Raw genomic sequence first — 15,222 nt, 5'->3', positions numbered from 1 at the left:
CAAGTCGTTAAGGGCTTTGAGGCGGCTTTTGAGAGGGCGAGCCTTTTCTCAAATCGAGAGACCCTTTCAGACACGGTGTTTTGCGCCTAAAGGGCCTCATTCTGGAACTTACGGATGTCATCCAGTGCCGCGAAAATGTCCTTAAGGGACGTCTCGACAGACGTCGCTAGTGTTTTCGCAGGCAATTGAGTCCTGGAGCCTGCAAGCGATGCGGGTGCCGATTTATTCTTTTTTGGCACATCCGTTGCAGGCGTGCCCTTGGCAGATGTATTTGCCGCTGCCGCTGATTTTGCCCTCGTCTGCGTGGTCTTTGGCGTGTCGGTGACGTACTCTTTCGCACAAGCAGCACAGGCGAGTGTGGCAGCATCCCTCACCATTGTAGACCTAAGGGCGACACATATGGTGTGGAAATGCTGGTCACACAACTCATTTTCACACTCATTTTACAAGTCTTCATTTTTCCTCTAGCTGTTTTTCTGCCGTGACGAGCGACTTGGCGTTCTTCCAGCGAGGAGAAAAACCGTGCGAGTTTGCAGGTTAGGTTACAGAGAAAGATGTTGAAGCAGAATAATAGCGTTGAAAGTTGCAGCCTCCAGTGATTATTATCTCACGTTGAAGATTGCAAAAAAGCGCATGCAATGATCTACACAACAATAGGCCCGAAGGTAGCGTGCGGCAGTAAGAGTGCTATAAAAGGAGCAAAGCGGAAAGGAACTATTGTACTCACGTGAGAGAGAGAGAGAGAGAGAGAGAGAGAGAGAGAGAGAGAGAGACATGAGTGTGTTGTAAGAGTGTAGCGTGTGAGTTGTGAGTGCGTGAGTTACTAGAGAGGAACTTTCGGGAGAAAGCGCGCATGGAAACGAAGGATAACCCGCAGAGAAACGAGAGAAACGCGGGCATCGCTCAGAACCGATTTTGAAAAGTCGGGGCCGCTTTGTGTTGCTGGCGCGCGCGCGAAGAGAGGGAGAGCGGACGAGCGAACGACGCGTGGCGACGGAGCTGTCCAAGGCGCGGCAGCGCCGGGCGGTGCCTTACCGACTTCATCGGGTCGGTTGAGTGTACGAGCGAGCGAAATAGAGTTTCGAGTGTGCGTGAGTGCGAGAGGGATAGAGCGTGCGGTGGAGAGTTGGGAGTATCGTATTGTCACGCAGAGGAGTGAAATTTTGTGAATTCGAGAGAAGTGAATAAAGAGAGAGTCTAACAGAAATGAAAGTGTAAGTGTTCCAATCATCCTCGAGTAACCCGACTCGAGAATATCTAGCGGGATCTCCTCCAAGATCACAAGGAGATTCAGAAACGTTTTAATAAAATAATAGTGTCGCGGATTCGGGGCTGTGAATCAATAGAGAAAAATCGTTTTGCATGTTTTTCCACGTCACATGTTGTGTATATGATACGAAAATGATTAACACTAGTTGTAAGCTTATGGGTATATAACAGTTATGGGAATATCGACAGTACATCGTTTAAAAATCCACTTCCCCACCAAACGTTGGGGGGAAGTAGGTGTGTTTCTCTCGGCTGTTCGCTTCGAAATTCGCGCGAGCCCGAATTTCGCCGGGCTTATATACATACGCTAGGCAGCGAGAGAGAGAGAGAGAGAGAGAGAGAGAGAGAGAGAGTCGAGCGTTTTGCTGACATTTTTTTCTGCTACTGACGTCAGAACTATGACTCATATTTTTTATAGTTCAAGCTAGTACACCAGGTGTGTGTATACCGTGTTTAAACGCTGTGTACTCTCTTTCTTATTTTCCGCATTCATTTGCAGTAGATAAGCTATGGGGATTCTGGCTCATTCTGAGATAGAATCCCCATTATTTCTTGCTTACTCCCCTGAGCCAGAATCCCAATTACTTCTGGCTCATTCCCTTGAGCCAGAACCCCCATTACTTCTGGCACTTTCCCCTCCTGTGCCAAAACCCCTCATTATTCCAGCACTTTCCTCCTGTGCGATTGTACAAATGCGTGTGTATGATTGTATGAATGAATGTACGTGTGTGTATATTAATAAATGAAATGTAGATCCATACGGATAAATGCATGTGTATGAATGTGTACATATATTCAAACGCATGTTAACTAAATAAATTGTTATACTTACAGCAGCAGCAGCAGTTGATAGCAGCCATCGTGTCGGCGGATGAAGTGAAGCAGCTCACTTGGTGGTTGTTTGTTAGTATTTTTTTAATATTGTTTTTCAGATATATATGTGTATATATATATATATATATAATATTTCATTATTTTAGTGTGACGATGATCTACTGCAGGAGTTGACATAGCTGGACAACTCGAGTTCGTCGGCAGCGGAGTTACAAGTAAGTTTTAGAATTATCTTGATAGATTATAATCTCTCTCTCTCTCTCTCTCTCTCTCTCTCTCTCTCTCTCTCTCTCTCTCTCTCTCTCTCTCTCTCTCTCTCTAATTAATCCTTCTAATTCTTTTTCAGCAGCAGCATAAGCCAATAGAGATTGCACCGGTAGTAATTTATAAACCTGAAGTGGAAAACATCACATAACCGTCATCACCGCAGCGTGAAGTTTCCCACTACAGTTTGCCGGTATTGACTCTACCGGTACAATCTCATGTAGGTTTTACACTGAACTGTAAAACTCTGCTGCCGCCAACTCCGCACGAGATTTTCTCAAGATCCTGCATAAGAAATTGCGTGCTGCCCCCAGTGGAGGATCTTGTTGGGGATGAGTTCCTCGAAATAATTGTGGATTATATCAAAGAACAGCAGCAGCAGCAGCCTCAACAGCCTCAGCAACCTCAGAAATCTCAGGACCCGAAAATTAACGCAACCCGAAGCGCTACTTACATGTCAACTTAAATAATTTTAAAGTTTATATTATATTGTTATTACTGTTTATTTTTGTAATAAATAAAAATGAAAATTTAATTAAACTGTTATGATTTAGAATAATTAGAGAGTGATATAAATAGGGTAGATGTATATGTGAGTGAGTGTGTGTGTGTGTGTGTGTGAATGATAAGTAAAATGTATATTTATAAATTGAGTATATCGAAGAATGTATGGTATAATTGAAGTATGAATGTGATATGAATAGAGAAGATATGTGTATGGATGAATATATCTATGAGTAAATGATAAGTAAAAAAAATGTATGCCTAGAGATTATGAATGTGTCTGATATGAACGCAGTATAATGAGAGTATGAATGTATTAAGTGAGTAAATGTAGAATGTGGTAAGAATAAGTGAATGAGAAATGGAGTGTATCGAAAGAATGTAGGCATGTTGTATGAGTGTGTGCGCGCGTGTGTGAATGATGAATATATCTATTAGTGAACGATCATGTGAGAAAATATATGCATGGAAATTATGAGTGTTGATATGAATGTAGTATAATTAGAGTGTGAGTGTACGAGTATGCATGAGTTTATGCGCGCGCGTGTGTGTGGGTCTGGTTGTATACAAAATTGAAAGAGAGAGAGAGAGAGAGAGAGAGAGAGAGAGAGAGAGAGAGAGAGAAAGTGGTGCGAGCCCCATCCACGCCCTGACCTGTGAGGAACAACCTATGCATGCCATTTTTCCTCTCCAAGTACTTTCTCTCTCTCTCTCTCTCTCCCTCTCTCTCTCTCTCTCTCTCTCTCTCTCTCTCTCTCTCTTAAAAAATGTATTGATATTTATTTACTATCAATTATACATTGATAAGTAAAATTCCGCATTCGCATCTCTACTGCAGAATCTGGATTCGAATGCGTCGCTATTAACCTCATCGACTCCTTCAAGCAAGTTCTCTCCTGTTCTTTAAGCCATTTCCTTAGTGCGAATGCATTTTTGATAGCGCATACGGAATCCTTGGAACATAATTTATGATTCGTACAGTGAACTTCGTCGTTGTTTTTGCAAACAGCATTGAGAGTGGGACAAGCAATTTCCTCCTCTAAGTCGATAATTGATCTGTAACTTTCGAGATCAATTTATAATAATAATATTCATAAAATTTGCAAAAAGGTTTCGGTTTCAAGTATACTTACATTGTTCCTGAAAGTCTCAGCACTAACCATTGCTTCTTCTGTCGTCGAGGTCGACCTATATTACGAACATTAGAAAATTTTTCAGAAGTACGTGAATTATTACTAGTAAACAATGTTAAAGCTTCATTATTCATGATTGATATTGAAGTATTCATATTTGATGTTGAAGTATTTATATTTGACGTTGAAGCTTCGTCAAGTAACTGAATCACACAACAATTTTCATAAAATTCGATTTAAAAACATCTTTCTTTCGAGAAACATCTTGCCATTTTAGTTTATATTTTGGAAAAAATGATTTGGTTAGTTGGTTTCTTAGATACTGTGTATGTCTTTCAGAAAGTGCATTCTTTCTTTTTACATCATTTACAACTACAGTCGAGAATACAATTTTGCTCATTAGGATGATTCCATATTAATTGACATAAATATGAGTGTTCTATATTGAGTAACATTATTTTAGCTCTTAAATAATTGTAGGTTGTAGTTATTTAATAAATTTTATACCCCTTCAGAAAATTATTATTGACAAAGTAAATACCATTTCGTTTTCACCTAAGTATTTATTTTATTAAGAAAATCAATATGATGTCTGTATCCTGCATTATTTCATTTCTAAATAAATCTTAAAACTCACTACTGCTGATATGAAATATAAGAAAAAAGTCAAGTAATTTTACATCCTCAATTAAAATTGAAGTCCATGTGTTTATTAACGTAGAAACAGAAAATATGAAATAAAAGTTGATTGATTCTTTAGTCGCAGCTGTATTAATTAACAAAAAATAAATACATAGAGTTAGAATCAACAGAACGCACGTATGCCTTATGTTATAACAGACGTAATAGAACACATTTTACTGAAGAGAAATATTCTTAGATTTGACGGAAGAAAACTTAATTTAAATTTAAACTTATTTTTTTCCATATGATAAAATAAACATTTGTACGTATTATACTATAATCTAATAAATTCAAAAAGTAAACATTGAACCATCAAACACTCGTATGATCAATAGATTTAATTATATTAAATTGTACTATAATATAATAAATTCGAGAAATTTTCAAAAAATTCTGATAGAATTTCAACGTATTTTTTTATTTAATCTAAGAACTTTTTCTTCAGTAAATTTTTTTCTAAAGTCTATCATTGTCAAGTAAAAAATTCTGGAAATTTTTCACGATGTTCCCGTGTTAGCCGCCATTTTATGTGCTTTTACCTTTTTTGTTCAAAATTTAAACTGTGACACTGAAGTTTAAGTCTCGAGGAGACGATTTCTTCGCTCTAAACATTAAATCTTAAATGATTTCAATGTGAAAAATCGACATGAATAAAGATTTTTTTTTACACCATGTTTTATTGCTTGTGGATTGGTAGGGGTGGTTTCTAGGGGTTAAGCAGGTTAGGGGTAGGTATTTAGGTGATTAGCTGGCTTCTGGTGTGTGGCTTTATTATTTTAAGAAAAAATTAAGCAATTTAACTTGCTGTTCCCATGGTTAGGCTAGTTAGCCTGCTTGTGGTTTGGTAGGGGTGGTTCTAGGGGTTAAGCGGGTTAGAGGTAGGTATTTAGGTTATTAGCTGGCTTATGGCGATTTAACTCTCTGTTCCCTGGGATAGATGAGTTAGACTGCTTGTGGTTTGGTAGGGGTGGCTTCTAGGGGTCGCATGGGTTTAGGGGAAGGTGATACAATAATTTCCGCACCTGTAGCTTAAACTTGATGCTTTTTTAAAGAGTTTAAAAAAAAATCATGGCTCTACGATTAAAAATGACACGTGGCTCGAATTTTCCCCATTTTCTCCCACTGTGCGGCTGTCGGAAGTTGAAGACAAGAGGCACAGCAGATTCCTGGAGAGCAAGGATGGCTACTTCCTTAAATATAAATTCATTTGGGACTTTCTGGAACCCTTAAATATCGACGATCGTAGTCCATCTTCTTCAGTGATCTTCTCCTTTGACACACTGAGACAAACTGATGCCGGTCGTGCGGAAGAGCATCTTTATATAGGGAGCTAGATAAGATCTAGCATGTTCGAAAGATACAAGTTCATACCTGCTCAAGAGATGCAAGTTTTTTCTCGTTCTGTGTCTGACTTCTAAAGAACTTGCTAGACATAGTCATTACTTATCTCTACAAGTATTACATATTTCCCCTACGATTATATAAGCTCTTTTGATTAGCTGCAAGAAGAGAATTTTTACAGTGAGTTGTATGAGTGTAATCTCAGTGATGCTGATTACGAACACGCAAAAACAGTGTGGGCTGCCTTAAATGTGAAAACTCTTGGTCAATATTCAGATATTTATCTCAAAACGGATGTGCTTCTTCTAGCTGGTGTGTTTGAAAATTTTCGCTCAACGTGTATGGAAGCCTATGGCTTAGACCCTGCACATTATTACACGACGCCTGGATTGACCTGGAATGCTATGTTAAAATATACTGGAGTCAATCTTGAATTGTTAACAGATGCAGATATGTTGATGTTTATTGAGAAGGGCATCAGAGGTGGAGTGAGCCAGTGTTCAAACCGTTTTGCAAAAGCGAATAATAAATATATGCACTAAAGGCCCTGAAACCCTGAAGAAGAGGAAAAACATTTAATGTACTTTGACGCCAACAATATGTATGGATGGGCGATGGCACGGTTTTTGCCAGAAGGCGGAAAACATAGGTTGAAAATCTTGACGAATCTAATTTTTTTTTATGTACCTGATGATCACTATTTTTGCTACATTCTAGAAGTTGAGTTGTATTATCCTGAAAATATTCATGATGATCACAAAGATCTTCCGCTTTGTCCTGAACACATGGCGTCTCCTACTTCAAAAGAGAACAAATTATTAACTATGCTTTACAACAAAGAGCGCTATGTAGTTCGTTATCGTGCTCTCAAACAAGCTCTGAAGCATGGTCTCATTTTAAGGAAAATTTACAGAGCACTTAAATTTAAATAGAGTTCCTGATTAAAGCTCTACGTTGATCTCTATACAGAGAAGAGAAAACAAGCTAAAAATGAATTTGAGAAACTATTTTTCAAACTTCTCATTAATGCCGTCTATGGTAAGACAATGGAAAATGAACGAAAACGTGTAGATATTAAGTTAGTGTCTAAATGGGATGGACGATATGGGGCAGAGACATTAATTGCAAGACCTAATTTCCACAGTAGATCAATCTTTGCTGAAGATCTTGTTGCTATACAACTAGCCCGTACAGAAATAACAATAAGAAAACCAATATATGTGGGACTCTGTGTACTTGATATTTCTAAAACGCTCATTTATGATTTCCACTACGGCTATATGAAGGCAAGAGTTGGTAGTAACTGCAAGCTATTGTATACTGATATTGACAGTTTGATATATGAGGTTCAAGATGTTAACATGTATGATATTATAAAACAAGATATTGATAAATTCGATATGTCTGATTATCCTGAGAATAATGAATTTGGAATACCTCTCAAGAATAAGAAAGTTATCGGTCTTATGAAAGATGAATGCAATGGATATATAATGACGGAATTCATCGGCCTTCGTAATAAAATGTACAACATTCTCATTTAAAATAGTGAACTCATCAAGAAGGCAAAAGGTGTAAAATCTAGAGTTGTTAAAAATATCATCACTTTCGAGGATTATCGCAAATGTTTGTTCGATGAAAAAATAATAAGTCGCGAACAGAATAATATACTTTCTAGATTACACGTGGTTCGCACTGAGAACGAAAAGAAAGTAGCGCTTAGTCCTTTTGATGACAAGAGACATCTTGTCGAAACCTGCACAAACACGATTCCTTGGGGTCACTGGAGTATTCTAGATGATTAGCAGTTACTACGAGTTCTAGAAGAAACAGTAGAAGAGGGGGAACCCAACATAGTGGGGAGAGAGCTACGAAAGGGAGCGGAGCGAGAGGTCAGGCACATTCATTCGTTGGACGATCCAGAGGAGAACCTCAGAATAAGAGACCAAGACTCTAACTCAAAAGCAACGATAAACTTATTGAGGTAAAATTTCTTAACTTATACTTTTTCTCTCTCTTTCTCTTAGTTTATCCTCTCTAATAATATTGTATTTTGTTCTTATAGTATGGATCTCTCTGCATTAAACAAAGTTTGCAACAACACTTTCCTTCCAAAGAAGCATATGTCTGAGCTAGAGAAGGATGCGACCTATATGGTTACACGAATCCGACCAGTAAAAACAAGATTCGGAATGAGATTTGTTTTAACACTTAACGAGGAGTTTCAAGTATTTCTACCAGATAGAACCTCTAAAATTCTTGAAAAAAATAAAAGTCTATTTGAAGAAATGGCTGAAAAGGCTAATAAGTACGCTTTAGGATTAGTCTATCATGCTGATCATAAATTTGAATTTTGTAGTGTATAAATGTAAATAAATTAATTTTTTGTATTTGTATTTATTAGAAATAAAACAATAAATAAATAAAGGAAAAGGTAACGGAGAGAAATAAATCATTTGTAAGTTACGCAGATGATGATGATGATGAGTTTGATGGTTGCTTCTCACAGGTGTGGGCAAAAGTCGGGGCTTATATCCCTTTCTCTTTATTTCTTATTATTATTACAACATAGATATTTTGTTTACATATCAGATTAATTTATCTAACTGTTATGAGTATCATCGAATCCTAACCACTTTACAAATAATTGATTACCACGTCTCTTGAGAACTTTCTCAACAAGGTATACACTTGATATTTTACTTTTGCTAGTTCTTCTTCGTAAAAACCTTCACTCACTGGCTGATCTTTATAATCTTTTAAATGGTAAGTAGTTGGATTTGTTTTAGATACTTTGACAATTGTAAAGACTTCTGTGGACCAATTTGGAGTATATCCTTTCTCAAAAACTTAAGCTTAATTTTACTCACACGCACTCGATCGTTGAGTTTGAATTTGGGCTTCTTCAAAAGTCTCTTTCTTATGCATGAAAATTGATTCAGAATTTCAACTTCGTTTGCTAGAGTAAGATCCTTAGGTTTTACGCCAATAGTTCGATGTTTTTTATCATTGTATGCTTCTATTAGATTAGATCTAACCATTTACTGTATCCACATTTTATTCTTCAATGTTTGATTAAATCTTTCGCAAATTGATGCCTTAAGATTGCTATACGTAGATTAAGATTAATCTTATATTGCTTCATAAGACTATCAAATGTAGTATTATAAAATTCTTCACCTCTATCTGTTTGCAAGTTTTTTGGTATTCGACCGACGACGATAGTTTCGACGAGCAGGCTTATGCAACTCTTTTTTATACGACAACTTTCTTATGTTCCATCTATCGATGTTCACTATTTAACGTTTGACGAGTGAATGTTTTCAGATATATTGAGTATTATATCTTTTATAGTTCTTATCTCATTATCTAGGCTTCTAAATTTAGCATCTATTTCATCTCTGTGAACCTCCATAATATCATCTAAATTGTTCTAATCAGTTCTTAATCTTGATGTAACATTGTGTACTCTATCAATTTCCATTGTGATTATACGATGTAGAGTATCCAGATTAACTGCTTCATTCAATTGACTTGGTGAGGCAACGTTACAGAGTCTTTTATTTTACATGACATAATACTTTCAACAGTGACTTTAAAACCAATGCCTGGAGGACCACGATTGCCCTCACTTCTCTTAAGGTTACGTCCGAACACGTCAACACTCATAATTGAAATGAGTATAACTCAAGCATGCAGCTCAATGCATATAGCCTGCTTCACGAAGCTCTTCTACGATTGAATGAATCTCATTAATGTGACTAGGGTTACCTGCCGATCTTTCAGCAATCAATAGACGTAGTCTATCAACAAGTTCGTTCTGTATTGTAGTATTCTCACTATCGTCTTTATAGGTATCATCGAGCTAGTAATAGATGAAATCTTTTTTTCATGATCATTATCATCATTACTGTATGATCCTATATCTGATGTATAATTAGAATCTTCTATTACCGACTTCTCTCTGGATTCGCTTTGTGAATTATTACTTTTTCTTGACGTCTCGGTAACGAGTTTTTGAAGATGATCGACAATAGGTTTTAATGTTTCGCCCACGACTTTCTCAAAATTTTCCTTCCCGAATTTCAACAAATTGTACTCGCGTTTAACAGCCTTTCTAGCTTCAACTAGTTGATGCAGAATATATTTTTTACGTTTTAAGTACGACATGTTAAGGCCTCAGAGGTTGACGACAGACTGATAATCTGAGCTTATGCATGTACTATATTTATAGCAAAATTATCGAAACCCTTCCTATGGCGACCATTGTTAATCGGACTATCTTTGTCAATCATTAAAAAGACATGCTTACCATCTATCCAACATTTCATGCATAAATCTTTGAACTTAACATACGTCATATCGGAATTAACATAAACGTCATAAAGATGATTTAGATTGACGTCATCTTGTCGAAAGACAACAAGTAAATTAATATTATCTCTCACAAGATGTTTGGGTATATCAGCGTATGACTGACAGAGATAGAAGCATTTAACATTCTTATGTCTTCCCATGCAGAAATACGCTCTTATATGATTCTGCTTTTCACAGGCTACATTGTCAAATATCATGATAGAATTGGGCATCGCTTTGTCAGGAGCTACAACTTCATTATGCTCGCTAAAGGCAAAGTATTGTATACCTTCGAGAGGTTCTAAGAGATCCTTGAGAAATTTGTACTTTGGCTGATTGAGAGACTTTGAGTAAACGTATATATTTTCGAATCTCAGTCCATTAGGATGCGTTGTGAGAGCGAGTAAACTGTTAGTTTTACTGCAGTTCGATGGACTGCAAAATACTGCTCGTATGCTTTCGGGAAGTAGTTGTCAGTGCCATTTTCTCCTACTTTCTTCCTGCTCCACGATAGTGTCAAAGTTTACTATCGGAAGCCTAACAGACTGCTCCTTGAAGTTCATGTGATCAACACGAGAGTTCGTTTGCGACTGTGCACGACACTATAAATAGCGCGCTTATATGCCTTACGCCTCAGTTGTAATCAAACCTTTGAGGTGTGATGATCATACATAGACGCTGTCAGCAACGACGTCATCGTCGTCTTCAGTGTCACGGTTTAGTGAACAGTCTAATCAATAAACTCCCGTTTGAACTTCATTTGCCCGGGTATCAGTATTGTGGTCCAGGTATGAAACTAGCTAAACGCTTAGTTCGCGGTTATACAGGAGTCAATCCTCTCGATAGAGCCTGTAAAGAACACGACATAGCTTATTCGCAGAATCGTGAAAACATCGAAGCTAGAAATATAGCTGACAAAGTTTTAACCGATCAATCTTGGCAGAAAGTTTTCGCAAAAGACGCAGGAATTAGTGAAAAAGTATACTCAGTAACGAACGCTATGAAGTTAAAGTCAAAACTCGGATTGGGTGTGAATATGGCTATTGCCATATATAAATAAATTACTATTATTCATTTAACATCAACCTCAGTGTTCTCAATTTACCCACGGATTCCAATATGGTAGCAGACCGTGGTTAACTTTATTTTTTCAATTTTACATTAACATTCGGGGAAATGTAAAATTGAGGGGAGTAAAAAGTGAGGTTAGAAGAAAGCCACGTGGAAAAGAAGTTAACGGTTATTGTTAACAAAGTGAATCGCACAGTGAAAAATTGAGCAGTGAAATTAAAGGAGAAAATTTCTCAGAAAGATTATATGCTTGTGAAGCATTGAAATTTGAATCTTGTGTCGAAACGTCCGTCAAAAAAAGAAAAATTTCAAGTGAAGATTAACCAGTTAAGAAAAGGTTAAAGTCAAAAAATATATGCTCAGTGACGAAGATAAAGTTGTCAGGTACTAAACAATAAGAAGATTTTTGAAAATTAATAAAGATTAAAGTGCGATGTCAATAGATTAAAGTCGGCAAGTGAAAAACGTGGTAACGTGCTAGTACAGAACACGTGGCAATTTCGAGGTTAAGCACATGTTCTCGTGGCTTAAACATAGAGTAAAACAAGAGAATGAATTAGATGCTACAGATATTGAATTAACAAAGAAAATAAGAAATAAGATTAGAAAAATATTTTTAAAAGAAATCAAGAAAATTGTTGTATTGAAAAATCAAGTGTACGAGAATATACGTGTCAAAGAAGAAGAAATAAAAATGGCGAAGCAAGCTAAAGTTGAAGATATCATGATACCCGTGTTTGATGGTGCAAATTACTCCAGTTGGAAAATAAGATTGATGATTTTATTAGAATATAAAGAGTGTAACGAACCTGCAACTAGTAAAATAACAGCTGCATATAAAGATAAAGAAGGTGAATGGCAGAAAAAAAGATTTAAAAGCAAGAACAATTATAATAAGCACTGTATCTGATAAACAATTAGAATGTCAGCATTTGACATGATGGAAAAATTCGATAAAATATATTCGACGCAATCCACGCCACTACAAATAATTTGCAGAGGAAAGCTGGAAGAAGTAAATATGAAGAATTTTGATCAAGTAGACGATTTTTTCGCAGAATTCAAGAAAACCGTGAACGAGTTCAAGGCGGCTGGTGGAAAACTAGAGGAAACAGAGAAGATGAGGTATTTACTACGAGCACTACCACCAAGCTACAGCTACATAGGAGACTTCATTGATGGCATTCCAGAAGATCAAAAGACAATAGATTATGTCAAATCAAAAATTAAAGAGAAAAATTATACAAAAAACGATTCTGATAATGTAAGTACTTTTACAGCCAAGTTCGAGGGTAAATGTTACAACTGTGGAAAAGTTGGACTTTACAAAAATACATGCACGAGACCACCACAGCAGAGTAACCGAGGACGAGGTACTCAATCCAGTCAAGGTCAACAAGGTCATCAAAGAGCCTACAACAGAGGTGGAAACTACAGAGGTCGTGGCCGAGACAGAGGACAAGGTCAACCCAGAGGTGACTCTTCAAGCGAGCAACAAGGCAACTATTCATCTGAATCATGGACAACACAGGTATGCCACGACTCGAACAATTCTTATACCTACCCTCGGGAAAAGTATAAGAATGATAAAACAAGTGAAGTAAATCATGTAACAGGTGAAAATTGTAGCGAAATCGATTGGTTATTAGATAGTAGTTGCACAGATCATATTATAAAACGTGATAAATTCTTTGATAAATGTGTAGATTTGAAAAATCCTGTTGATGTAAAATTACCAGACGGTAAAATGTTAAAAGCAACCAAAATAGGTAATGTTAAAATTTATTTTAAAAATTATTATAATCAAAAATATGTTGATCTAAAAAATGTCTATTATGTTGAAGGCACTAAACAAAATTTGATGAGTCTTGCAAAAATAACTGAAAATTATACAGTATTAGCAAATAAAGATATTGCAAAAATTTTTAATAAATCTAGAGAGTTAATAGCTGTAGCAAACAAAAAGGAAAATTTGTTTTATATGAAAAGTTTTGTATCAAAAAGAGCAAGTAATGAAATGTATGTAAATTCAGTAAAATTAACTAACAAAGAAAAATGGCATAGGGCACTTGGCCATGTAAATTTTCAATATTTGAACAAATTAGTAAATAATAAATTAGTTGAAGGTTTGCCAGATAAAATAGAAAATGTTGAAATGAAATGTGCAAATTGTATAGAAAGTAAAATGGCAAATGCACCATTCGAAAATAATAGAACAAAAACTACTGAAATTTTAGAACTAATTCATACTGATCTAAATGGTCCACATAGCACAACTGGTTATGGTGGAGAAAAATATTTCTTAACATTTGTTGATGATTATAGTAAGTGCACTAGAATCTTTTGTATTAAAAATGAATCAGAGACTGCAAGTTGTTTGAAAGAATTTGTTAATTTAGTAGAAAATAAATTCAATATAAAGGTTAAAAAATTACGATGTGATAATGGCAAAGAATATCTGAATAGAGAAATTTATGACTTTGTAAAATCTAAAGGAATTGAATTATTGCCATGCCCACCCTACGTCTATGAATTAAATGGAGTAGCGGAAAGATATAATAGATCCGCAATAGATATGGGTAGATGCTTAATGCGAGAAGCTAAAATTCATAGGCGTTACTGGCCTGAAATCATAAAAACGGTCGCGTATTTAAAAAACCGTACAATAGCAAATACAGCGGAAAATAAAACTCCTTACGAGATATTTTTTGGAAAAAAGCCTAATGTAGATAATTTAAAAATTTATGGAAGTCGAGTCTTCGTAAGAGTTCCAGAAGCGTTGCGAAAAAGTAAATAGGACGATAAAGCCCAATTAGGCGTACTAGTAGGCTATGTAGAAAATGGCTATAAAGTTCTAGTCAATGGTAGAGTCATTCATGCTAGACATGTTCAAGTAGTTGAAGAGAAAACTCAATTAATTTGTTTAGAAAAACTTGATGACGAAAAAGATAGAGATTTGGAAAATAGCGAATCTGAAAACGTAGAAACTGAAATACTGGAAAAAGAATCCAAAATTGATGAATATGATGTAAATTCAAATCAAACAAAATCGCTTATCTCTACTCAGACCTTCGGGGAAAGTAGAGATAACAAATTAATTTTTGATATCGCTGAAAATGATAATTCAAGTTTAAAAGTACAAAGAAAATCTAATAGAAAGAAAAGTCCTGTAAATAGATATGGAAATCCTGTAACTCATTTAATCTATGTAAATCACATTGATCCAAATGTACCGAATACATTTGAGGAGGCGTTAAACACAAATGAATATAAACAATGTCTATGAATGAATATAAACAAATCAGTCTTCCACAGACCTCCAAAGCGTTAACACGTCGAAACATTCAGTTTCTGAAAAGCCTAAACTTAAGAGTCGCTGTCACCCACGCTGGAAAGTAATCTGTATATTCTTTTGTTGTCTCGCGAAAAATGGAAGACATTCTAAACATACAGTCTCCTGTAACGTTCGATGAGTCTCTTGCTCATTACGAATTGCATCCTCATCAACCTTACACCGCTTCATCGTTTAACAACAGTGATGAATTTCGCATCGCTATTCAACATCAAGATCTGTACATTCTACCCTCGCGTAGTATGATATACATTAGCGGTAGACTCGCCAAGTCAGACGGAGCTGTAGTAGCTCACACGACTCTGGTAAACAACGCTTTCTGTCACATGTTCGAGGAAATTCGCTATGAAATCAATGCCATTGAAATCTATAAATGTAAGAACGTTGGCTTGACAATCCTCATGAAAGGTTGGC

At 36.1% G+C, this 15,222-nt stretch overlaps 3 protein-coding genes across 5 annotated transcripts in view; 1 reads left to right on the top strand and 2 right to left on the bottom strand.

Moving 5' to 3' along the window:
* The window catches only part of LOC100117424 (major facilitator superfamily domain-containing protein 6), a 380,954-nt gene extending 378,052 nt beyond the window's left edge, over positions 1-2,902 (top strand). The window contains exons 11-13 of one of the 2 annotated variants that reach the window (XM_031921504.2): positions 2,104-2,172; positions 2,250-2,318; positions 2,453-2,902. In XM_031921504.2, the coding sequence (XP_031777364.1) occupies positions 2,104-2,172; positions 2,250-2,282 (102 nt within the window). In that variant the 3' untranslated portion in view covers positions 2,283-2,318; positions 2,453-2,902. Of the gene's footprint in view, positions 1-2,103; positions 2,173-2,249; positions 2,319-2,449 lie in introns of both variants that reach the window. The other variant, XM_031921503.2, reaches the window with a different exon arrangement.
* The window catches only part of LOC100118582 (pre-mRNA-splicing factor SPF27), a 79,665-nt gene that overhangs the window by 26,332 nt on the left and 38,111 nt on the right, over positions 1-15,222 (bottom strand). The gene's annotated exons all lie outside the window — the stretch shown is intronic.
* LOC116415895 lies at positions 3,632-4,709 on the bottom strand. Of its 2 annotated transcripts, none has more exons than XM_031921518.2 (2): positions 4,005-4,709; positions 3,632-3,933 (listed from the first exon to the last, which is right to left on the bottom strand). In XM_031921518.2, the coding sequence occupies exons 1-2, from the start codon at positions 4,157-4,159 to the stop codon at positions 3,651-3,653; spliced, it is 438 nt and encodes a 145-aa protein (XP_031777378.1). In that variant the 5' UTR covers positions 4,160-4,709; the 3' UTR covers positions 3,632-3,650. The 2 variants fall into 2 exon arrangements, with proteins under 2 accessions (XP_031777378.1, XP_031777379.1); XM_031921519.2 differs by having other exon boundaries at positions 3,632-3,927.

The sequence above is a fragment of the Nasonia vitripennis genome, assembly GCF_009193385.2.
Source record: "Nasonia vitripennis strain AsymCx chromosome 1 unlocalized genomic scaffold, Nvit_psr_1.1 chr1_random0012, whole genome shotgun sequence".
NCBI classification, from domain to species: Eukaryota; Metazoa; Arthropoda; class Insecta; order Hymenoptera; family Pteromalidae; genus Nasonia; species Nasonia vitripennis.
Note: the sequence above shows the minus strand (reverse complement) of the source record. Positions and strands in the feature narration are given on the sequence as shown.